We start from the raw sequence: 26,405 nt of genomic DNA on the forward strand, positions 1-26,405 counted from the left end.
AAAGACTTGGGATTCTGCTTTTAGAGAAGCTGTTACTCTAACAGCTGCTGTTACTCCAGTTCCTATAAGCCCAATAGCCAACATGGCCTGTGGAATCAGAGATGGAGGGACTTTACGTATACCAGCAAGTTTAAAAATAAATAAATAATTGTATGCAGCCCTTCATCTGAATAGGGTAGTTCGTAACATAAACATACAAAATGCAAACACTAACACATTGCGCCACTGAGGGCTAGTCTGTAATTTTAATATATGTGTTTATGTAAATACAAATCTCCTTTGACTGGAGTTTGTGCTGATTTGGGGGGATGGGGGGCGGGCCTCCGCAAATAACAGAAAAAAGACAAACAAGCACCACCAACTAATAAACGTTTAAATTATGAGTGATAACCTATTCAGGATTTCCTGATAGAGGTAGTTGCCTTGGTCCCAGGAAAGGGAAATTTTCTGTGCCAGATTTGCTGGTAAATTTTTCCGAAACTTCGTTCCAAGTGAGTTAAACTCATGGATTGCTGACTATGAACACACCACAAACCTAAGGATGCTTCTTTATTTGCTTTGGCATTTGGGTGGTTGAAAATCCCGGTAACTTCCTAGTCGGTGTGCATACTTTTAAGATTGTATTGTGTGTCCTAGCACATGGTGTTTTTGACACTTGACAACAGCTTACATGCAAATCATTGTAAGTATTACATTTATTACTTTCATAATAATAAAACCTCTAAAGAATATGCTAGCATCTGTCCCCAGTGGATGCTATTTGTCAAGACTTTATGTCAATTTTACCACCACTGAGTTCCCCTCCCTCCTGATTTCTGCCTTACTGCCCCTTGTGTCTGAGATAACTCCTGGTACAGTACCAATTCACCATCTTCCCCTCAAAATATCTCCTCAAAACCAGCTTCTTCAACTCTGAATAAATGATTGTGGGGATCCCCCTTAATTCTGGCTGACGGAGGCTTTGTATCTTTGCCTGAGCATGTGAAAATGAGCTGTAGCAGCCAATTAGAGAAGGTATTTCTAGTAAAATGTACTCAATAGCAGTTTCTAAAATGTCATGTTAGTATTAAAAGCGAAATTTGTATTTTTATTTATTTATTTATTTATATATTAATAGGAAGGGGGAGAAACAGGTTTCCATGGTCTGTGTCATCTGACTGACATTTAGGAAGGCATTCAGAGTTTGTTTTGGCTTTTCCCCAAGTCTTTGTTGCAGAGAAAGAGTCCTCTTATATTGCAAAGCCTGAATATTGAACTGTGGTGTTTGTATTGTCTCCAAATTACTTCACCAGCTTAATATATCTAACAGCAAGATTATTACCGTATTTTTCACCCTATAGGACGCACTTTTTCCCCCTCCAAAAATGAAGGGGAAATGTGTGTGTGTCCTATGGGGCGAATGCAGGCTTTCGGTGAAGCCATGAGAGCGAGAGGGGTCAGTGCACACCGACCCCTCTCGCTCTCCAGGCTTCGCGGACCTCTCCGCCAGCAGCAGGAGCGCTCCCGCTGTGGGCGGAGAGTTGCCTGCATGCTGAAGCCTGCGCACGCTGAGCTCAGCGCGTCCAGGCTTCGCGGACCTCTCCGCAAGCAGCGGGAGCCAGCGCTGGGCTCCCACGGCTTGCAGAGAGCTGCCTGTTTGGGGGCTGGGGTCGGGGGAAGCTCGGGCGGGCCTCCCCCACCCCAGCCCCGTGCCTGGGGGAAAAATAATTTCCCCCCCTTTATTTCCCCCCCAAAAAACTAGGTGCGCCTTATGGGATGGTGTGTCCTACAGGGCAAAAAATACGGTATGTAGAGTTTTGCTTTTTTACACTGGATGATAAACAACAGAGGGAGTTTATCACCCTTACTCATTAAGAGTAGTATAAAAATTATAGTACCTGCACACCCATTTTTAAATGGTAAATATACAAGCAAAAAAAATATGAGTTCTACTTTCATCCCACACTCACGTTCTGACTGCTTAGCAACAGATGGGCTTTAAAAATAAGTGCCTAGTCTCATGTTTGCAAAATAATATTATTTTTTACGGTTAAATAATGAATGGCATTGTTAGGTATAAGTCCTTCACTGCCCCTCAACAACACCCTATGTGTCTGTGAGAGAGGGAGAATTTACACAAAATGAGTTTTAAATACCAGTCAATGTGATGAAACTTGTGCTGGAGTAGAAAGATTTGTATATTAAATAGTTCATGGTACAGTACCTCATGTAACCAACAGAAAAGAAAGGGAACTTAATTCATAGTAGGTGTTCCTTATAAAGTGCTTAAGCAGGGACAGCAGAAAAAAAGACACCTGTTTTATTGTCTTTCAATATGTATATATATTTATAGAGTGCATCTAACACCCCATTGTTCTAGATACACACAGAACAAGACACCTTGAACCAGAATATAACAAAACCAAACAATAATTCATCTGTGCCAGTGAACAAAAGATCTTAAACACATGTACAGGTCTTGAGCATTGCACAACACTCACTTACACAACATTCTGTGAGAGTTTTTGGATTACAGTACACCTTCATTGCCACTCCAGCCTCCAGTCCACTGAAAAGACTGTTGCTCCTGACAACTGCAGCTCCCATCTTCTTCTCTAGCTTCATCTCCCCTCCTCCAATGAATGAAGAGTAGAGCAGATCCTGAGAGAGCAACAGCATTTAAATGGACAAACTCCCTTAGCAATAATACACAGGGGGTTGGGAAATCCTGTAACTGACAAAATAGCTGGATGATCCCAGAATCCCTGCATATTCCTACACATCCGCTGTGTGGGGAACAGTCCCCACAAAAGCCCCTAAAGAAAGGTAGAATTGAATGAAGTGGCTGATCAGTGAACACTACATGAAAGTGTACAGCAAATTTCAAGAGTATTAGCAAATTCTATTTTATTTAATTATATTAGCCCCTCTCCATCAGATTGCTCAAGGAATCCCAGATATCACTGGATTATAATGTAGCTTCAGTTGTGAGATATATATTAGTAAATGTTGGTTTATGCCCTCCCTTCCCCATCCCCATCAGTTTATCACATGAAAGATATAGTAAAATACTTGGCTGCTTTTTTTTCAAGTGTTGAAAAATTAGTCACTACTTTATCTATACTGCAGGAACTCTTTCAACATGGTTGGCAACTGGAGCTGCGGTATAAGATGCAACCTGGCTTTTCCTATGTAGTTTCGGATACGTAGCCGACACAGTTGGCAAAGAGAACATGGAGTAGCTGTAAGTAGATAAAAAGAAAAAGAAATTGTGGCAATTCACTACTTCAATAATTTGCAGTGTGTTAATTATATTACAATCTACAATGGAAGCCTTTGGGAACCTGGTATCCTCCAGATATTTTAACTTAAAATTCTCAACAGCCCCAGGCCAGGGATGATGGGAGCTGCAATCCAAAAATCTGGAGGTCACCAGGTTGACAAAAGTTGTTCTATGGTATGCCCAAACTCACAGCTGACTAGCATAACATTAAAAAACATAAATATTTCAACTGAGTATTTGAAGTGCCCTCCATTTTTACCAACATGTGTTTTGTCATTTTGCAGTACAGTTTTCTATAAAAAGCACTGAGGTATTTAATTAAGTAATCATATAAGGTATTTGAATGTGAAAGTTCAGCAGCACACTTAAAATGTCTTGTAACAGAAGAGTCAGTTCCATGAGAGGAAAAGAATAGTCATGGTTACTACTCTGATATAAACATATCCCCTTTACCTTCTTGTAGAAGCAATACTGTTTCCACCAGACTCCGTGGAGTAGCTACATCTACAGGTCGTTCAAACTCTGTATTTTTGGCATTTATGTCTGCCCCAAACTCAAGAAGTACATTTGCTATTTCAGCACTAGACTGCTTTGCAGCTGCATGTAGTGGAGTTTCCAAAAACTTTCCTTTCTGCACATTAGCACCTATAGATTTAGAACAGGAAAAATAGGAATATATATTAATTAATGAGGAATTTATATTAATTAAATCAAAGCCAAATCACAATGTCTAAATTCTTGTTCTCAAAAATTAGATTCTTATTCTAAACACTGGAACCCAATACTTTATATAAAAGTATTGCTAAGGTTGTCAATTAATTTTGTTGTATATTTCCTATATCTGTTAAGTATAATGGATTGTAGTGCATACTTAGCTAAGGATGAGTAAAACCCTCCAGAAATTATTTTGAAGTAATCATGAAGATTAATGACTGGCAAAAGGTGCTCCAAGTAAGTAGCATAGCAGATATATTTTGTGCTAACTGTGTGTCAGGGAACTGCCATCGGAGAGGCAGGACGTGGAGGGGCTCTCAGAAGTCAGGAGAGACTCAGCAGCGGAGGAAGGCACCAGCAGGGGGAGAGTGGGGGATCAGAAAGAGAGAGAGACGGAGGAATGGCTCAGGGAGTCTTCCAGCGATAACAGCGGAGAAGTGCCAGGTCCTCCCATAGGTACTCCCACTCTTCGCCGGAAACTGTCGCGCCGAGAATCCAGACGACGCGTTTCCGTCAAGGAGCTTTTATGCTGGAGTAGATTCCGTAAACGCCCACTGTCGGATTCTGCCAGCGACTGACAGAGCCATGCTCAAGGGGCTCCGTGAGAGACAGAGGTTTGCTGACTTTGCCAAACTCTGAGGGACTAAGCTTTTACGCACAAGCAGCTCATTATCCCATCACACTGTGGTTTTGGAATTGTCTTCAAGTTTAGATCCTTGTATAACACATGACAATAATCCAATACTCGAGGGGGGCCACTGGGGCGCATTGGAAGATGGCCGACAATAACAACTCTTCGACATGAGGTAATTAAGAGGCTGTGGTGGGAGTAAGCAGCCTTCCTGCCCTCCCCAAGCGAGTGGGGGGGACTGCCCTTGTCTGCTGTGCCCTATACCACCCCCAAACTCGAGGGGATGGGCGCACTAGACAGAAAGCCCTTGTGTGGACTTCGGCTCTCCTGGATGCTGTCTCCGATTCGCGCCTCTAGCTGCAGCAACTTCAAAAGAAATAATTAGGTGAAAGCAAATGCACATATTTCAAGGAAGAATGGGGAGTAAAGACTGCTAACTGAAGAGATCTCTGAGAAACAAGACGGGTCGAATAAACAGGAATATATCATGAAAAGACACACCAAGGCTCAGTATGTTGGCAATGGGACTGGATGGGGGGGGGACTTTCCTCTCTTTTCTTTATGTGATTAACCAAGAATCCCCCCCACAAGTTAGAAATGCCGCTTAAATGACCTAAGCTGATGATTTAAGACTGTGTGGAAATAATTTCTAACCAAAAGCATGTTTTAAGGAGATCGTGGAAAGTTTGAGCTTTGGGATGACGCAGTAAAAAAACAGCGTCGCCATTTTGGCAAGTTCTGTCAAAAGACTTATGTCTGAGAGGAGGAATGGATCTGTTTTCATATTGCGGGCGAGCCTCAGAGGATTAAAGAAGGCAACAGATTTGCGAAGATTAATGATGGAAAGAGTGCTCTTATTTATGGAAGTGATGATATATGGAAACCATCTCGATATGGTGATTGGACGAACGGAAAAATTCACACAGGATTATAACTGGTGTTTACCTGCTTAAGGAGATTATCAGAAGAGAGCACAAAGAAAAAAGAAAAATATATGAATAAGATGAGACGTGGGAACAGCAAGATAGGACTGGATAGAAATATGAACATTATTTGGACAGATTTGTGGATATTAACACAGCAGCAAGAAGATGATTGGAATCCCCTTCGGAACTTGAAATATGGGTACCCCCAACAAAAAAAATTAAAATTCGGCTTTGTAATTCGGAATTTATGTGATGTGATGTGATTTGATTTGATTGGTCGGTTAATAAAATTTATTTTTTTAAATAAAAAAAGACAATAATCCAATACTCGCACAAATGATTCTGGATTATTTTGGACAGGCCATAGCTGGTGCACCAGCTTTAGCTGTCTAAAGCAGGCATAGGCAACCTCGGCCCTCCAGATGTTTTGGGACTACAATTCCCATCATCCCTGACCACTGGTCCTGTTAGCTAGGGATCATGGGAGTTGTAGCCCCAAAACATCTGGAGGGCCGAGGTTGCCTATGCCTGGTCTAAAGGTGCTTTGTGCCACCAAGGCTATTTAAATTTGCATAGAAAGCACCAGATCTAATAGCATTCTCATACTTTGAAACTAATGCTTCAGAAGGGAGTACGAGCCTCCCCAGAACAGGCCAAGCACCCTCACCAAGTCTTTGTCTGATCAGGATTGAATTTCAGTTTATTGGCAGTCATCCAATCCGTTACCATTCCCAGGCACCCTTTCACATGAAATCTGATTATACAAAGTTGGCAGGGATATCAACTGCTTGAGACAATAGGCTATGGAATTAAAATGCTATTTTATTTGTGTTAAGAGAAAATTGTTTTCAAGGCTCAATAAACAATAACATTGCTTAGTCCTCATTTGTTTATAATCTCTTCCGGTTTTATGCCCCGAGTTGAAGACAAGTTGGCAATGACCTGGGAGTGGGCTACAAGAATAATTAAGAGTCTGGAAGACAAGGTGAGAAAGGGGATACCACAGGCTTACTTTCAGCTATGTGATGTGGATGCTGATGTTGTCATCCTCACATTACAAAAGATCAGTGTGACTTCTGAGATTTGCTGAAGATGGAACTCAATCTTTAAATGAATGCAAAGCTGAATTGTCATCATTTGAAATATCCTATATAGTTCATATAATGCAGGCTAGTTATGGATATTGTCTATTCCTATTCCTAGAGAATTTTAAATTAATTGGCTCTAGATTAACATCTTCATCTTAAAACCAGGTTGGTTAAAAGAAATACAATGTAAGTACGGTAAGTGAGAAGAAGGAGTAAATGACACTTAATGTAATTATTGTGGGTGCTTCATGATTTTGGCTAAACAATTTTTTACTAATCGTCTTGGTTCGGTTGGAATTCTATACATGACCCAAAATTATATGTATAATTTGACTTTGCTCTGGACCATAAGCGTATCCTTGTGATGGACAAGGAAAGGCCCTGTCTGTGTATGAGTCAACAATAATTCCAGCACATGCTAGTCATAAGCAAGAGGTTGCGCCATGACCCAATTAATTCCAGAATCCAGGATCTAATCTAATGCAACATACCCTTAATTCAGCAAAAAAACAAACAAAAAAACCCCCACTGAGAATAAATGATTATCAGCTGGAAAGCATAACATGTCCTAATTAAATTAGCTAATCCTTTTGCCCATCTGGAGAAATCCAAGTCCATTCTCTTTTTTGCAAGGTGGAGGCACATTGTTAACAAACTGAGATCATTGCAGCAAGAATATTCCATTTACATATCTTAGGAATGTCAACGCTCACCCCCCCCCCTTTTGTCAACAGGAAATGTAGCCGTGGATGTCCTAAGAATTGTTCACTCATGTATTTTGCTACTAAACGGTAGTCAACAAGTCCAGGCCCTATGTGAAAACCTCCTTTGCATTCAGGGTTTGGCAGTAATAATATTCCTCCGCCCCATAACTGGGTGCACATGGCATCCCCCAACTTGTTCATTTTATTGGGAGGCTGCTCCACATCAATATTTTCTAAAATGCACTACTCCTGTCCTGGTATGTCGAAGTGTGCTGCTTCTTTCATTCATTTAGGCTTTAGCTAGGTTGTGTCCTTACCTCTACCTGCTCCATGCTTCCTTGTCTCCAATCCATGTTTGTTAGTTTGTTTTTGGAATTAGTCAGGACCCTTTACAGAAAGGTACCGGCCAGTATCTTACTAAAGGGGAATGTTTTGCTATCTTTAACAGGGTTCCTTCTTGTCATAACAAGAATTCCAGAAGCTGGAGTATTACCATCTTATTCCTTTCTCACTGGGACAGGTAACAACAACAATCTCAACCTTAGCACTCTTCTCTGTGACTTGTATTTCCTCCAGTCTATCTCCAACCTGGCTCTCATGAGACAAAAAAACTTCTATTTTACATATGCAGTTGTACCTTGGTTTTCAAACAGCTTAGTTCTCGAAGAAGAAGTGTATCTGAAGAAGTGTGCATGCACACGAAAGCTCATACCAAGAACTAACTTAGTTGGTCTTTAAGGTGCTACTGGAAGGAATTTTTTTTGTTTAGTTCTCGAACGTTTTGGCTCCCGAACGCCGCAAACCCAGAAGTGACTGTTCCTGTTTGCAAACTATTTTTGGAAGCTGAATGTCTGACGGGGCTACTGCGGCTTCTGATTGGCTGCAAGAGCTTTCTGCAGCCAATCAGAAGGCACAATTTAGTTTTTGAACATTTTGTAATTCAAACAGATTTCCAGAATGGATTCCGTTTGAGTTCCAAGGTATGACTGTAACCTTTTCTAATCCCTGGGACTTTCTCTTTCTGCATAGCAAGGCTGTGTCTTTAAAAACTGTTAGATGAATCTCTATTCCTTTCCTTCTGTCTCTGTAACATCAATTAAGTAAATGTTCCAGGCAACATATGGCTGGGCTCACATGTTTATGCATTATTAACCTATTATTTTCTGTACTTTTCTGTAGTGGCATTTCAAGTCACAAAGCTGCTTTTGCTGCTATTTATTTGTTTTACATTGGCATGTTGTCATCTTTTAACCTTTACTCATTTTAAAATAAACCGTGGTGTGCCTATTGTTGGCTCCTCAAAACGAGCAGACTAGGATGGTCCATACTAAATCCCTCAAATTTTACAAGGTTATAAAAGTCAATGTAATTCTGTCTATGCACACACAGTCATCTCCAGTAAATATCTCAAGATAGATGACCTCAAGATTATCCTTTTAGGAAAATGCATGTGTTAGGATATGTGTACATTTGAATGTTTACACTTGCACCCTAGCAGATAAGGTAGCAAAACAAGGTGATCTGATCAAATGTACTAGTTCATTCATAGCAATACAATACACTATGCATTACAGTGAAACTCTGGTCCAGTTTAAGAAGCAAAGTAAAAATATATTAATTAACCTTATGTACCTGAATGCAGAAGCTTGTGTACACATTGTTTCTGCTGTGAAATGCAAGCCACGTATAGAGGTGTTCCCAGGTGAGGAATATCTTGGTCAACATCTATGCCCCGAGAGATCAGCAGTTCTAGACAGTCACTATGACCTAGTGAAAAGAGAGTGCAATTCATCTCTCAAACTAGGAATTGGATTTACAATGCCTGATGTAGTTTTTGATTCATTCAGCTAGTCTCTTTTCTTACCTCTGCTAGCTGCTTCGTGAGTTGGAGAAGGGAGGCATGTCTCCCACTGAGCTTTGGCACCATACTCCAGTAGAAGCTCTACACAAGATGCACTCCCTCTTGAACATGCATTGAATAAGGGTGTCACTCCATCAATTGTTGTAGCATTCACCTAAAGTATTGGATATTGCTATGAGTAGAACTAAAATACTTGTTTACATATTATATTCCTGCTTTGGGAATATAGGTTGTCTCCCCCTCCTCCCCCCTCAATCGATGAAAAATCAGGAGAATGAAAGAGCTGAAAACATGCTGATGATAAGAGAGGAACAGAGGTAGGAAACTTGTAGGCTACCTTGTAATGATGTTCAGTAAAATTTGCCATTGAAAACATTGAATGCCACCTGAGAGTCTTCCAGCCACAATTTACAGTACATTGATATAAGTGCAAGGTCTACAGCAGGCTATTCTTATGTTCTTACATACATAAGAAAATCCTTTTATTTAGAAAATAATACTTGCATTTGCTCCTGCTTCAAGAAGAATTCTTGCACATCCTACGTGATCTCCTAGGCATGCTTCATGTAGTGGAGTCACTTGATCAATGGTCAGAGCATTTACATTGTATCCCTAAACAGGAAAAGAACTAACAGCTGTAAGCCAGTTTGTCCAAGTGACAGAATATTATACGCAAAATATACTTTACTTAGCCAGCATAAGGTCTAAAATCAAAGGGTGAAATCTAATTGGTGCCCCCTTGTGCTCACAGAAGGGTTTTTGACCCAGCAGACACTTCCATTAGCAATTTTTACCACCTTCCACCCAGATCTGGGGTTCAACAGCTCCTAAATTTGGGTGGATTCTGGGGTCTGCAAATATTGCCTCCCCTCTCCTTCCATTCGTAAAGTCCACCCAAAATACTGTTTAAATTTTTAAATTGTTAATCCAAACAAATGTTTTAGAGCAAACAGTGTTATAAACTGACTGGAGTAGTTACAGTAACTTTCCTGGCTTGGGAAGCTGCATGCTATGAAGTTTAAAAAGTTCCCTCGCTACTTTATACAGAGAGAAGGAAAGGAGGGGAAAAGATACTGTTCACTTTTCCATTTTCTAGAATGCCTCTCCCTGATATATAGATATAAAATGCTACAGTTAGGGCTGGTACTAGCTCCAAACCTGATTCCTAGGGCCTCTCCACCTAGTTTTTCAAATTAGAAGATGCAGTTGTAAATACGGGAAGTTTTGATTTCCCAGATCCTAATTTATACATCAAGGCATGCCTTCTTAGCTCATACAAGCTATTGGCAAGCCTCTTTTTCCAGCAAATATCCCTACATGGGTAATCATGAAGGTGATTGTGGAATACAACCTAAATCCCACACAGATTAATCATTAATTTCAATGGATATATTCTGAGTAGAACTAGTGGTAAATACCACCTGATATAGTTGGCACTCCATGTGGATTGATGGCATTAGGATCGATGTATATAAAAAGGGAAGGATTATTTCCACCTGCAATCTCAGCAGATGGGAGATGTGGTTTATGTCTTGTTATACTTTGACCCATATGCTCATACTAAATTAATTCTCTTGGTGGAAGAAGTGGGTTGATAGTGGGATTTATACATTAGAGCAGTTAATAAGATTGGATGGAGATTTTTTGTCATTTACAATTTTGCTGTTTAGCTATCTCTTACCTGCTAGTTCAGAATGTCAGTAATTTTCATATTAAAACACTGGATTGTAACAAAGAATGGGGGAGGGGAAACGTACTGTGATTGAAATACTTTAACATTTTTACCTGTGCAATTAAAGTTTTCAGAGAAAGGAGGCGTCCCTGACTTGCTGCATCATGCAGTGGGGAGCGATCTGCCCAAGAACCTGTGGAACAATAAATACCACCATATAGTTTAAATTACAAAAATGGATATGTTTTAATTCATATAAAATAATAAACTGATGATCAATTTTATCTTTAGACAACCCCAATCCTACATAATTCCTATTTAAATATAAATCCCATCCTTCAGTTTAAATATTAAATTAATTATTTTGTAAATGTAGAAAAAGATGATAAAGGATATAAAAAAAAAATCACACAATCCCACCTGAAAATAGGGAACAGGATCTGGCCACTTCCTTCACCATCACTAACCCATAGGCCACTTTGACCATGATGTTGGGTGACCCAGCTTCAAAAGGAAAGAAATGGGAGTGCACTCAGTGTCTGCTCCCAATTCTTTCCTTTCCTCCTTTGCATCCAGAATGCAAAAGAAGATCCCTTCCAAAAGGCACTTGCAGTCAGCACAACTCCTGTTGGGATCAGCTGAACTTGGGAGTTCTGGGGTTTGCAAACCCGTTTTTGGCAGAGTTCTCAAGTGAGATATCCTGAGTGGAAGCAATCCTAGGGGTTTGCAATTGGTGCCAAATGTAAAAGGCACCAGATGCAAGCTTCACTTGCAAAGGAAGCTAAATCTAATTTCCCCCATCCCTAGCACATAGTTAATTGAGAACAAGTCTTATTGAGATCAATGGGACTTTCTTGAGTGTTAATACATTAGAATGGAAATGCAAGTTGACTAGTCAGAAGGTGGCTTGAAATATCTATAATCCAGTGCTGCTTCCAGATGGAGAACTCTTTGCTCTGCCTTGCAGAAATAGTGCTTTGTTTTGTAGTTCTAGGATGCTGCAGAAAGTAAGCAATTTCAACAGCAAAATGTAGGGTCCACCTTAATATAGGACCCAAATAGGGTATTCATATGATGATAACAAAAAAGTTGCCAAAAGTTAACATGAGAACTCTGGTGACCACCCATTGCATTGAACAGGTCTCTTCTGAGGTACATGGATGTCCTGGTACAATTTATGAACGTTATCCTAAATCCACCTTTAGTTTATGCTAGAAAAGCAATCAGCACTTAAAAAATCCTAATCAATATGTATATCCGACAATCACAAAGCAAGAAGAAAATGTTGCACTTCTTGCAACAAATTATTAGCGGCTGCTGTTTACAACCACACTGACGCATCCTCACTGCAGAGAATTCCTCTCTCTCTTGTGCCAATTTGTTTTACTGCCAAACTGAGCTGCCGCCCTAAGACTTTGTTAAGAGCTGCTGCACTGGGAAATGGTAGCAAGCATATAAAGTACCTTATTAACATCTCTCTAGCATTTTGAACTTTGGATAAGGAAAAGATCCCAGATGCTAACTTCACAGGTTTTTTTTTTAAAAATCTGAATCCAGCATTGCAGTTGCAGTTCCACAAATCATATTTATCCTTATCTATGCTACATCTACTATCTATTCCTGTGCCTCTTTTTACATGTGTTCACTTGTGCTATGCAGAAAAATGCCTGCACATTTCATTGCCGCAGTGACACAATTTTATTTTTCCCATGGTGCTGGAAAATAACCCAAGTCCTGCTTTGCACCAAACATTCACGGTATCTCTGCCCACTACTGTTCACATCAGGGTGTACATTGCAACATTCCATGGGTGAAAATGGAAACACACTTCTGTACATGTTAACATCCCTATTTCTGTTTAAGAGGGTGTTTTGTCTTAAACTGGATCTAGTTCTTAAAGAACAGTGGAAGGAAATCAGTGCCCCCCCCCAAAGATTATTGGAGTGCCTACTTCCAAAATTTCCAAACAGCATGATCAGTGACTAGGGTTAATGGGTGTTGACGTCCTGCAACATGTTGAGAGCCACTGGTTCCCCACCCCTGTTATTATCTGTTTGGGTGGTTTGGAAGGAAGTAGTCCACTGGAGTTTTGCGTCTCTGTGTATATGTATAAATGCACTAGTCAAGAAGCATCTCCCTCCCTCCAAGACAGCTAGCTTCTAAAGATTATTATGGAAATGATAATGAAACCTGAAGTGCTCTTGAGCACGCTAATAACATTTTTAAAAGCCACTCTCAAAGGGAAAAATAGGCTCATTGAGTTTCCTTCCTGGCTAAGTTGGAGTGTATGAAACTCAGCAACCTATCTTGGCTGGTAGTGACTTCTTGTGATTGGTTCTACTGCAGACAGACTTGTAGATTGTAATAAGACTACTGGTATACACTATGTATATTTATTTTAGAGAATTGTTGCATGTTTTTCAGTGACCTTCTGCTCTCATAGCTTTCCCATTTTTTGTAATGGAGATGGGATTGGGTACCCAGCTGTCTCAAATAAAAAATATACCTTTTAGAAAGGCAGTTGCAAAAATGCTCTTTATTCAAAAACAATCTCCCTATGATTTTTTTCTCTCTGACTGAAGTGCAAACTACTTCAAGTTATATTTAGACTCTGCATTCCAAGCCAGCTGGTATCTAATTTACTGGAGCATACAGTTCTGTAATACTGCAGAGATAAGGCTAAGAATTATAACGAACAGTCAAGTACAAAGAATGATTTAGAAATGTATACAGTACCTAAATCTCCATCTCCCCATGGCATTTCCAGCCAATCGCAATTATAAATCCGGCTCATGTTAAACAAGGAAATAAAACTCTTCCTTTTTCTGCTGCCTATTAATACACTTCAGCCATTTTAGAAGGAGCTCTGCACTCATTATAATATGAACTTTCACCTGTAAAGCCTCTGCAGTAAACAGATATCCAAAGCCCTGAGTTTAGGAATAAGCCAGCTTTCGTTGCTCCATAGAAACACAGTGCATGAAATAATTCATAGTTTAAATATAATAATGCATAGTTTAAATAAAGTATAATTGTTGTTTCATTTTATAATAGATAACATGATGTAGAATTGGGTCTGGATACAAATCAAAACATCCACTATAAATTGGTCAGGTGCTTTTCAGGAAGACAATTCTTAGCTTCAGCTCAATAGGAAGAATTGTAATCTGCCTCACAGGATTGTTGTGGGAGCAAATGTTATAAAAGCTGCAAGTCATTTTACAAGTTAAACGTGTAATAAAAAAAATATATCATTTTCATTATGAATGTGGATTGTTTCCAGTGGGTCTGAATCAAAAATCAAATGAAGCTTTCTCTAATAAATTATGCCAAACATAGTCTATATGAGCTGCTTCCTGTCATATCCATAGATATTTATATATAATAAAAAGTTTATCTACATGACCCCTGTATTTAAAGTTATAAGACAATTAGTTTTATGCACACATTTGGCAAAAGCAGGTATTGTGGAAGACCTAATACTATAGGATTATATGGTTCTCTTTCATTAGCCATGCTAGAAGGGAAGCTCAACATGTAAGATCAGCTTTTATTTATTTTATTTATTTCATATTTATATGAAATTTATATAGTTTGTAAAAAAATCTCAAAGTGGTTTACAAAAAAACAACGAAAAAAATCAATAAGAAGAATTCACAGCAATAAATCAATACTTTAGAAAGGTTAAAGTAACAATAAACTAAAAACAGATTAAAACCTGCCAGAACTTTCTAAATATCTGGGTTGGCTTAACTAAACAAAAATATTTTTAGAGGGCCTTCCTCAGAGGCGCCTGCCTGATGTCAATAGGCATGGAGTTCCAAAGTGTAGGTGCTGCCACACTAAAAGATTGAGTTCTTACAAATGTGAAAATCGGTATTATGTGGCACTTGTAACAGTGCCAGTTCTGCTGATCGAAGCAGTCGAGTAGGTGTATATGGGATCTTGTCGGTGGAGACATTCCATCTCCAATTACACTGATACAAGATGGGATTTTGTAGGCATGGCCTGTTTACCCCCATGCTGCAGTTGTCCTCAGAAATGTGGGTGAATGATTGGCGGCCCAGCAGGAACTGTGTGAGGATGTTGATGCTTCCTTAAGGAAAGGGTGAGAGGGCTGCTAAGCTTAATGGACCCAGAAGTGATGGGTAAGGAATTTGTAAGGGAAGGCTATGGGGACAACAATACCTAAGATTTGAGAGAAACAGAAATAATTTTTCCTCGTTAGCAAGCATTTGACCATATGCAGCAGGGAGAGCAGGGCTGTATTAATTCAGTGGTAGAGTCCTTGCTTTGTGGACAGAAAGTCTCAAATTCAGTCCCTGGCATTTTCAGGCAGGACTGGGAAGGACTCCAGTCTGATACCCTGGAGAGCTACTGCCTTTGATTGTAATAGGAGACTATCTAGAACTAGATGGAAGACTGCAAGGCTGTTTCCTGTTCCCATACACCTTTCTCCCATTCAGGAGCCATGTTAAAGTTATTGCACAATGCTCATTATAATCTCAGTATGTGAAATTGTAATCAAAATGTCCAAAATTAAAGATATTCCACATGTTTATGAATATCTCCTCTCAATTTCCTTTTCACCATGACAACAGACATGATCTAGCAAAGAGAAGTACTTTTAAAACCAATTTATTTCTGTTGGAGAGAGACAAGCACATGCTTGCCTTTTCCAACAAAATCAGTAGGAACTGGCATCGTATATATCTTATACAGAGCTTTAAAAAGTACTCTAATTAGTTTGAAGGCAAAAGGAGCTTGAGAGATCTAGAAAATGTAAAATATATTGTACAAGATAATATAGTGCATAAAAGTATACAGGTCTATTCAGAAGCCAGGCCTAATGGGACTTATTTCTAGAAACTGAAGCATAAATGTGCATTGCAAGTAATCAGATAAATAGCACCATTACTATTTTAATATTTATTATGTATGATTATAATAGATAATTGGTTCTATGAATATCCTAATGCTCACATGCCAATCTTTCCACTGACACATGCCAATCCATTTAGGTTTTTTGGATCTGCCACCTTAACCATGAGCAATAAAGCCAAGCTCCACAGGATGTGACAGATCTGTAGTCATATCTCCCATTGTTTCTATTCTTAAATTACTGGCTGAGGGCTCGAATTTGAATTTGAGCAATGGTACTGAAGGAGTGATGCTTAAACTTTCTACACAGTTTTCTCAACCTAAATTGCACCCCATTGAGTGGCTATTAGTTTTGTTGCAAAAGAAAAATGCAGGGACCTCTATCTGCCACCCTGTGAAGTTTTGGGAGATGTTTTTGATCAGGAAATCCAGACTAGGAGGATGATTGAATCCTGTTTTCTCAACACTGCTGCTCCAGGACATCAGCTAGTGTTTAAAGATTTGTTGGGAGATACGATGTCCATGAATCTCTGTGTCTCATGTATTTTGACCCACTGAAGTGGGCTGGTTAATGGATTTATACAGAAACAAACTTGTAATCTGTCTCCAGTGAAATTCAAAGCTATAATAATGTCTTCTAAAGATTCAAATTCTACTCTTTAACAAAATGGCAGTTATATTAATAGCAAATGATATCTACAACGCTCCTGTTGCAGTCTGTTTAAACTGACAAGTTTAAGTGACATACCTGTATCATTCCTCTTCCTCTGACTAGAAGTATTAGCTTGATCTACTCCGTGAAGCACTGAAAAGCTAAGTATGTTCAATTGAGATTTATTTACATTGGAGGGATTAAAGCATGTGTTTAAGTGAACAGTTTAAGTCAATGGTGCTTAAAAGTAATTTGTGTCATATAACCATATAAATGCTGTATGTTAGTACAGTCCCATGGACTGCAAGAAGATGAAACCCTATCCATTCTGAAGGAAATCAGCCCTGAGTGCTCACTGGAAGGACAGATCCTGAAGCTGAGGCTCCAATACTTTAGCCACCTCATGAGAAGAGAAGACTCCCTGGAAAAGACCCTGATGTTGGGAAAGATGGAAGGCACAAGGAGAAGGGGACGACAGAGGACAAGATGGTTGGACAGTGTTCTTGAAGCTACCAACATGAGTTTGACTAAACTGCTGGAGGCAGTGGAAGGCAGAAGTGCCTGGCGTGCTCTGGTCCATGGGGTCACGCAGAGTCGTACACGACTAAATGACTAAACAACAACAACGTTAGTACAAACAGGTATAGAGGTTGGATCGACTTAAAAGGGCGTGGACTACTGAAAAGAGACCAAATTTTCAGCAAGAACGATGTTCATCTGTGCCTGCTGATACAACAGACTCACGGGGAAAGTGAATGGCATGGGAGGGTTAGGGGGAGGGGGAAAATATCACGAGAGAAAGGGTTAAATTGCCCCTTCTACAGTATTGCAGGGACGCGGGTGGCGCTGTGGTCTAAACCACTGAGCACTGGTGGAGGAAGAGGAGTGTGGGGGGGGCACCCCGCCCCTGGCAGCGTGATCCCGGCAGGGTGCCATCGTGGCTGCCCCACCCACCCGTGCTGGGCGTCACGCCCCTGTAGGCAGTGCAACCAGCCCCCAGGACATGTGCCACGCCCCTACAGGCAGTGTGCCCCGCCCCCAGGATGCGCTCTAGCCCCGCCCCCGCCTGCTCTCCGACCCCTCGGGGCCGGAGCATGGAGCTCCACCACTTCCACTGAGCCTCTTGGGCTTGCCGATCAGAAGGTCGGCGGTTTGAATCCCCAGGACAGGGTGAGCTCCTGTTGCTCGGTCCCAGCTCCCGCCAACCTAGTAGTTCAAAAGCATGCCAAAAAAGAGGGGTGCAAGTAGATAAATAGGTACCGCTCCGGCGGGAAGGTAAACGGCGTTTTCGTGCACTGCTCTGGTTTCAGTGTTCCATTGCGTCAGAAGTGGCTTAGTAATGCTGGCCACATGACCCAGCAAAACTATCTACGGACAAACGCTGGCTCCCTCGGCCTGCGATTGGACTTAACTGTCAGGGGTCCTTTACCTTTTTCTTACAGTACTGCTGTTTAGGTCTATTTCCTACTCCTCCTACATAATTTCTTTCAAAAGGAGTCAATACCAAGGTGACTCCTTTTCAAAAGGAGAACACCAAGGTATTCCGACAGCATTCATATGTCACATGCTCTGATCCCACAGTCTATGTGGTTTGGATCAGGATTTTGTTCTGTGCACACAACTCCCTCCTCCTCTAACACATCCAGCCTAATGTAGCACATTCTGGCTTGTCAAAACAGATTCTTATTGATGTCTGAACCAGCAAACTAGAGGTGATTCCTCCAAACGAAGATTGTCAATTGTATTTTGCAAACTTGGCTTGGTGAGGAAATGGGAATGAAGCAGGCATGTTCTTCTTCCCAGTGCTCCAGACAACAACTGGAGGGTTGAAGTATGTGGTATCGGAAAGCAGCCACAGTGCATTACCAAAGGGTCTGCTCTGAGTGTGACTAACATTGGATTTTGCCTGGTGCCTTAAAATGATCATCTTAATATGAGTTTCAGATTATTAAACTCCAGAATGCAAAATGTTATTGAATCTGACCTTTTGAATCTGGTAATGCATAAACTACAAGAATTAGGCTTGTTTGTTTATTTTAAGCCTATATTATCTTACATAGATATCCTCTTATAGATAATATATTCCATCTGTTGGAAAAGGCTTGGCACTCACTGGATGTTTGTAGAGCACTAAAGGTGTATATTGCTAGGATAAAATACATAAACACCCTGTTTATATCTACGCAAGGGGAAAGGCTCATCCACTTTGCCTAGATGGATCAGAGTGTGTATCAATATGATACTCTTAAATTACCCCATCCAGTTAATTTAACATCCCATTCTACCACGTCTGCAGCAACCACAGCCGCCTTTTCTACAAATTGCTCCATTGTTAGAAAAATGTAGGGCAGCTACCTGGGCTTCTCCTAACACGTTCACGAGGCATTGCAAAATGGACTTATTTGCCTCTGTGGAGGCTGCCTTTGGCAGTTTTCCAACAGGCGTTTATGCCTTAATTTGCTGCAGTTGAGACCCGCTCCAATTGGGAAAGCTGTGGTATGTCCAGTGGCGTAGTGTGGGTTGTCAGCACCCAGGGCAAGGCAAGTAATTTGCACCCCCTAACCCGTGGATTTGCGCCCCCTAACCCGTGGATTTGCGCCCCCTAACCCTAACCCCCAGATGTTGCGCCCGGTGCGGCCGGCCCCCCTGCACCCTCCACACTACGCCACTGGGTATGTCCCAGCCTAGTGGCCTCATGATAAATAGTATGACTGGCACTTCCCTTTACCTGTGGATAGTAGTGCCACAAGTGGTGGGGGCATTGCAATGTTAGAGGATGGAAAGCTACCACTAGTGGTAAAAAGCAGAATGCACCCACTGGATCCAAAGACCCACAGATCCCTGACGTGCAGTGGCGTAGCATGGGGGGTGCAGGGGGGGCCGGCCGCACCGGGCGCAACACCTAGGGGTTAGGGTTAGGGGGCGCAAATCCATGGGTTTGGGGGCGCAAATCCACGGGTTAGGGGGCGCAAATTACTTGCCTTGCCCCGGGCGCTGACAACCCACGCTACGCCACTGCTGACGTGCCTGATCCTAGGCTGGTGAAGGGGGAAATTGTGAAGTTACCTGCTCCCCACATTCCACCATGGTTTGCACAATCTGATGGGGCTTCGGATGTGGTGATAGATCTGTCACAACATTCCTCCCTTCCCCTCAGACTCCAGGTAGGATTGTTCTGCCCATGACTAGTAACACCTGGGGGCAGGGAAATTGGCATGGAGGAAATGGGTAAAAAAACTTCTCCTCTGTGCCACAACCCAAATCTGAATCAGAGCCTCCATGGCAGCTGTTGTTTTTTTAAGGGGGGGGGTTCCAAGCCCAGAATTCTGGGTTGTGGTTAGTTAGCATCACATCTAGTTTGACCCTAAGCTGGAACCAAGTCTCTAATAAATGAATCTATATATTTCAATAATGATTCCAAAGTGGAACCCAATCCAGAAATAAACTGATACTCAGGTGGAGGGGACCCAGGTTTATTGATTTTTGGTAGCATATAAATGACAGGAACTTATAACAAATTTCACAGCTCCTTTCATAGTTATTGTAAACTTATTTTGTATGCATCACAGTGCTTCTGAATGCAGGCGCACACAGACAGATTATATAATATTAACTAATATCTGCAGTATTTGCATGTCACATGTAGTTATTCCAAGGTCTCCTGCCTTGTTTACCTCCCCATGTATATTTACAATTTACATATAAGGTCACTCCAGCACTTCAGATCTGTAAACAGTCCCTGGTACTTAGCAACACTGGCATTTGGTTTGCTGTATATTGAATGTGCCTTCAACATCTGCAAAAGCATACCTCAGACAAAACATGCTGTAGCTAATTTCACACTAAGAGAAAACTAGATTAAAGCTGTGTCTATCTTTCTATTGTAATACACTAACACAAATTAGTATTTACATTGAAATATTTAATTTAGGAAAACAGTCACGATATAAAATTGATGGCGCAAAAATGGTTCACATTAGAAAATTCTGGAGCCTCCATCGGCTTGTTGAAATGATTGCTGTACTGACCTTGACTGGTGAGAATACCCCAGCTAGCTTTTCGTTTCGCAGAACACTCCCCTATGCATTCTAGGCTTCTCTTTGAGAGATTCTGTTTAGTGCAGCTCCTCTGAACCGCAGTGTTTGTGGACATGATTTTAACGTTCTCTTCCCTCCTGCCAAAGCCTGCGTGTCATTAATGCAGATGCTCTTCCCTCTGGAATGTCCACAAAGTGCTAACTGCTATCGGCCCTCCTTTTCATTTTCTCACAAGCTGTCTGGTTGTACTTGCAGTAAAATAGCTACTACACCATCCTGCAATATTTACTAGCAGGACGGGCAGCTAGAGTGAGGGAAGGAAAGGATTGCATTGGCATGTTCTATTTATAAAACAAGAAAGAATCAGCTTAGCTGCAGCCTGGGTCTGTTTACACGAGTTAAAATGGAAGAGGGTGTTTGATTCCTCCCCCTCGCTTATACTTGTCCTAGAAAGACAGACTTCCCTGGTTATGTTGGTTCTTCATTTGTAAAGGGGGGGGGAGGGCACAGTGGGGATCTGTCACCCAGAAATATTTTAAAAGCAAACATAATAACAATTGTAAAGCATTTTGCAAATTAAGTTATAAAGCAATTTTTGGCCATTTTGCAATGGGCAGAGTATTTTCAAGTTTCTACTGCAAAACTGAAATATTAATATTGTAATGGGCAAGGTTCTTGAGCAGGTGATTGTAACCAGATCTAGGTGCTTTTGGAGGAAACAGATTTTCTAGATCCTTCAATCGGGGTTTCAGCCCGGTTTCGGCACAGAAACTGCTTTGGTCACCCTATATGATAATCACTGCTGGGAGAGAGACAGGGGAAATGTGTCCCTATTATTTTTTCTCCACCTCTCAGTGGCTTTTCATACCATTGACCATGTTATCCTTGTGGAGTTGCTGTCTGAGTTAAGGGTGAGTACCACCGCTTTGCGGTGGTTCTGGCCCTACTTGGATGGTCGCTTCCAGAGAGTGATGCTTGGGGAGTGCTCCTCAGCTCTGTGGAGCCTTCAATGTGGGGTTCCTCGGGTTCAATTTTATCCCCTATGCTGTTCAACAACTACATGAAACCGCTAAGTAAGCTTATCGGGTGTGTTGGAGTACGTGGTCAGCAATATGCTGGTGACACGTAGCTCTATTTCTCCTTTCCATCTGCAGGTGCGGCAGTGAATGTGCTGGACCTTTTCTTGCCTTGGTAATGGACTGGATGAAAGCCAACAAACTGAAGCTCAATCCAGATAACACTGAGGCACTGTTAGTGGTCAGTTCCCTAGACTGGATGGAAAGGAGGTTGCATGCTCTAGATGGGGTTACACTCCCTCTGAAGGAGTGAAGCTTAGGGGTACTCCTGGATCCTTTGCTGTCTTTTGAGGTTCAGGTGGCCTCAGTGGCACAGAGCTTAAGAAGGTGGCCCACTTGTGACCCTATCTGAACTGGGATAGCCGAACTTCTGTCATCTATGCTCTGGTAACCTCTAAGTTATAACACATATATGTGGAGCTACCTCTGAAGATTCTTCAGAAACTTCAGCTGGTGCAGAATTTGGTGGTCAGGTTGCTGATTAATATTTTGGCCTTTTAAACGTGTTGGGGGGCGTTATTGGTTTGCTTTTATTTTTGTTTTATTATGTATTCCGTGTTCTCTTTTTGGGTTGTGAACCACCCTGTGATCTTCAGATGAAGAGCAGTATACACATTTAATAAATAATAATAACATTGTGAGATATAATAATGTTGATGATTTTATTATTTATACTCTGCTCATCTGGCTGGGTTTCCCCAGCCACAATTTATGGGGGAAAGGACTAAGCATTAGTAACAGTTGCAAAGAGCTATTAAACTACCTTCTCATGCGTTGACCCAAACAGGAGCATAAACTGTAAACGTTAGTAAACCAGAGCAAATACTCTTTTGGCATGGCACTAAATAACCTCCTTGTAGTGCTGGAAGAAAATCTTCATGAACAAGCAAACAGAAGAGACTAATCTGGGATAAAGTTACAACACAGATTAACCAGAGTAATGATCTTATTACAATAGTGGTATCCCCAGTAAAAGAAGCTTACTTATCTTGTGGTCCTGTTTAACTAACTTAAGCTTTTCTAGGTGCCAATGCATTTATGATTCCGGCCATAAATGTTAGCAAATCTAGTGTTGTCTACAGGATAGATTAAGGTGGGGAGTGGGACACTTGCACCTGGGGGCCAAATCACATATCTTGAACCTTTACATCAGGCATAGGCAAACTCGGCCCTCCAGATGTTTTGGGGACTACAACACCCATCATCCCTGACGACTGGTCCTTTTAGCTAGGGATGATGGGAATTGTAGTCCCAAAACATCTGGAGGGCTGAGTTTGCCTATGCCTGCTTTACATTTTCTCCCTTTTCTGGCCCCTCTCTCAGTCCCCCTTTTCTCTGGCCTCATTCTCATTGCTGCTTTTTTCAACCAGATTTTTTTTTAATGGCGTATTTTATTCATTCATTTTAAATTCTGCATACGTGTGCAGGAACATGCTTATTCTGGGAGATAGAAAAGTATTTGATGAGAAAGGTGTTCAAAAGTCCACTTACCTTTTCTGGTGGGCGGCATTGCAGCCAGGCATCGGGCTCTGCAGTGATCCGGCTGGGGGCAGAGATTGGCCCCTTCATTGTCACTGCCCAGCTATGTCACCAGCGCTGGGTGGGGCTCTGCCCAGGGGCAGCCCCGCTGACGAATCAGTGCTAGCTGTGGGCGTGGCCACAGGAAATTTAAACCGCAGCACGGCCAGGGGCCATTCAAGTCCTAGGACTCCCCCTATTGGTGCTTTACCCTTAGCTGGTCTCCCGGCAGATGGGCAGGAGTCAATATATAGTCTGGCTTCACCCAATGCCTAAGCCAAACCACTCACATCTATAACTGATAAAGTTGTGGCCTATTCAAACCCATAAACCAAAATCCACTTGTCTGTGTGGGAACTGCGGGTCATGGGGCCTTGGCACGCAATCAATGATATGGCTTATGCCATACTTTGAACCACTCTCCTTCCCTATTGTGAGTGGTGGTGAGTGTCAGGTTGATTGTTTTACTACTCATTCGCTCTGGATTTTATTGGGGGGGGGGGAGGATAAAAATGATGGACAGTAAAGGCCAGAAGGAACAACTGGGCTAGCCCATTCAGCTTCACTGAACCAGTCAACCTCTTGCCACATGCCTGCTCTCTGTCTTAGTTGGATGGTTTAGCAGATCCAGCCCCTATCTTAGCACACAGATCCTCAGACCTCCTACATGAATGAAAGGAGCCATCTCACATAACTACTGCTGAACAAAGCAGCAACAGCTACCAGATACAGACTATGGGGAAGGGTGTGTGTGTGTGTGTGTGTGTGTGTACATGTACATGTACATGTGAAAGAGAGATTATGGTCTGTCTGTGAGACAGAATTGTTGAATGAGCATATATGAAAGGGAGGTTGCAAACCTGCATGGGAAAAAGAAGGAAAGAGATCTGCTTTGCATAGATTTTGAGTTCTTTGCCATAATCTGAAAAAAGACCAGAAAGTATCTCAGCTTCTGTGTTTTCTAGAAGGCAATTAATTAATTTTTAATAATTTGTTGCATGCAAGTGCATTGTGGGTGCGGTTTAATGTGAACATTAGATTAATCTGCTTGAGTTATAAATGGAATTTTAGTTTTTCCTTTGTGACACCGTTGGAATCTGGATTGTGTAAGAATGATATGTGATGATGGCTTGATATCATGGATGAATGTATTGTTTGGTGGCAGGGAACAAGTAAACACATGGAACAGGTCTATGCCTAGATTACACAGTGTTTTCACTTGTCTTCTGCCCATGAGTACAGGGCTCTACCCCAGCTACTGTCCTTTGAGACTGCCAGCAGGAATGTGATTTGCATATTGCCAAAAAGAGGATATATCACCTGGAAAAGGACAATAGTAAATATTTGCTTGTGTTTTTCATATGCTAATTTGTATTTATAGATGCAGATTCAGAATTATTTAATATACTTTAAAAAGAAATACAATTCATCTCACTATAATGAGAAAGACTGACTAGGTGGCCTGTCTGTTCAGTCTGCTGTCCAGGTGCTAATTGTTGATAGGGAACTTCAGGGTTCCCGCTTTCCCTTATGGTTATTTAATGTTAAACTGGTCTTGGACCAGAAAACCTTCAGAGAGAAGACTGCCCTCTGTAAAGTATGGCACATAGCTGCTTTACCTGTCAGGCTTTGCCCCTAGGACCCTCCCAGGTACTAAAGCGTTATCTTTCAGGAATTGATGGCCCTAGACACTACGCGGTCAGAAGGCCTTGACCCTCTATGCAGCATATGCAATAGAATCCATGCCTACAAAAATGCCCAGTAAGTCAGAGTAAGGAAGGGAGAAAGCAGCCCTGCATCAATACTACATTAGGGATGCACATATTAAGAGATTTTATGGCTTTATCCACAAGTTCAAGATCTTGACAAGGGAAATTCCACTTCAAATGGGGAAAGTGGTAACCCCAACCATCCATATGAATGCAACTAACTCATTATGCCTCAACAAATCTCTTTTTTAAAAGATATTTTTATTGAAATTTTCAGTTATACATTTTCCACCATTAAATACCCACCATTATAATAATGCATTCGTTGACCTCTCTTCTTCTCTTTCCATGGTTCTTTTCTTTTCATGGTTAATTTTCCCATTATTACTGCATATTCTGTTACAACCATTACAACCATTTAATTCCATCCCTCTTTTCATATTACCTCATCTTTTTATACTGTTGAATTTACCTTAATCCTCCTAGCGTTTTCACTTGTTTACAATTATTTCCCAAATATTCTACTAAGATTTTCCATTCCTCTTATATTCCATCATTTTAAGTTGCCATTCCTCCTTCTTAGGGACCTCTCCCACCCTCCATTTTTGGGCTAACAAAATCTGAGCTGCTGTAGTTGCATACATAATTCCCCACCCCACCCCCGACTTCTGGGAACCTCCATGTGCACCATTCCTAAAAGGAATGCTTCTGGGTTTGGGGTAATGTTATTTTAAACCCCTTTTTCAACTCATTATAATATCTCAACAAATCTCTGCGTATTAATCATTTGGTGGACATGTTTTTTAAGAAAAGAGCTCATGTAAAACCACAGTGCTCAACTGTTAACTACACAGCTTAAGAAAAATAAAATACTAAATCCTGCTGTTTTTATATGTTGGGTACCGTGTGCCATATTCCTTTCATGACCACTAGAGCTCTATTATACCTAGAAAGCTAGGATGTTCCTATATAGTTTTTATTAATAGAACTATGATCTATCTGGAATGTGAGCTGAGAAAACATCTTGTACTATTTTTCCTCGCCCAACAACTGTTGTTGAGTGACATTATCAGTTGCAATTGTTAAACAGGGTAGTAGGAAAACATTACTTATCATTCCTAACTGTATGAATGCCATCAACCTCTTCAGATAACACATCAAGAAATATGAGCTTCTATGGAATTTCCAGAGCTTATGGGGACAATTCATAGGTATGACTAATAAAAGAGATGGGTGATGTAGGTTGCAACCCTGTGTACAATTACCTGGGTATAAGTCTTATTGAACTCAATGAGGTTTACTTCTGTGCAAATCAACCTTTGCTTAGGAAGGGGGGGGGGGTCCCTGCCATTAACCCACAATTTCTTGTGTGGGTTTATGTCACAGTAATTATACATTACTCAGAAGTAACCCCTGCTAAATTCCATGGGGATGGCTCCTTTGATACATTCACATAAGGTCATTGTTGTGGAGAGTCATCAGCCACTGTATTATGGGAGTTTTATCTCCACTCTGCACAAAAGGTATATATTTTGACATGCAATAGTAAATGACCATTTTGCACATGTTCAAAGCACATATGACCATGCACATGCGCACCGCCATGAACCCAGAAGTGGCAGGAAAAGTGTGCGTAATGGGGTAGGCTTAAACACGCTCTGCTACCACGCATGA

The 26,405-nt window shown here is 41.2% G+C and overlaps 1 protein-coding gene and 1 long non-coding RNA gene across 9 annotated transcripts in view; one reads left to right on the plus strand and one right to left on the minus strand.

Annotated features, from left to right (window-relative positions):
- The window catches only part of LOC309378238, a 35,311-nt gene that overhangs the window by 2,906 nt on the left and 6,000 nt on the right, over nt 1-26,405 (plus strand). For 2 of the 4 annotated variants that reach the window (XR_014171904.1, XR_014171905.1), the window contains exons 2-5: nt 902-1,023; nt 1,128-1,262; nt 3,109-3,223; nt 7,774-7,845. This is a non-coding gene — a long non-coding RNA (uncharacterized lncRNA). The remainder of the gene's footprint in view (nt 1-901; nt 1,024-1,127; nt 1,263-3,108; nt 3,224-7,773; nt 7,846-26,405) is intronic. The other 2 variants (XR_014171906.1, XR_014171907.1) reach the window with 2 other exon arrangements.
- Nucleotides 2,298-26,405, minus strand: part of ASB5 (ankyrin repeat and SOCS box containing 5) — a 29,424-nt gene continuing 5,316 nt past the window's right edge. For 2 of the 5 annotated variants that reach the window (XM_081926201.1, XM_081926200.1), the window contains 6 exons: nt 10,972-11,051; nt 9,691-9,798; nt 9,190-9,340; nt 8,958-9,092; nt 3,716-3,907; nt 2,298-3,221 (listed from right to left, as the gene is read on the minus strand). In XM_081926201.1, the coding sequence (XP_081782327.1) occupies nt 3,094-3,221; nt 3,716-3,907; nt 8,958-9,092; nt 9,190-9,340; nt 9,691-9,798; nt 10,972-11,051 (794 nt within the window). In that variant the 3' untranslated portion in view covers nt 2,298-3,093. Of the gene's footprint in view, nt 3,222-3,715; nt 3,908-8,957; nt 9,093-9,189; nt 9,341-9,690; nt 9,799-10,971; nt 11,052-13,594; nt 13,746-20,419; nt 20,801-22,995; nt 23,200-26,405 lie in introns of those variants that run through there. The other 3 variants (XM_081926204.1, XM_081926202.1, XM_081926203.1) reach the window with 3 other exon arrangements.

This window comes from Podarcis melisellensis (assembly GCF_964234715.1).
Source record: "Podarcis melisellensis genome assembly, chromosome: 9".
NCBI classification, from domain to species: Eukaryota; Metazoa; Chordata; class Lepidosauria; order Squamata; family Lacertidae; genus Podarcis; species Podarcis melisellensis.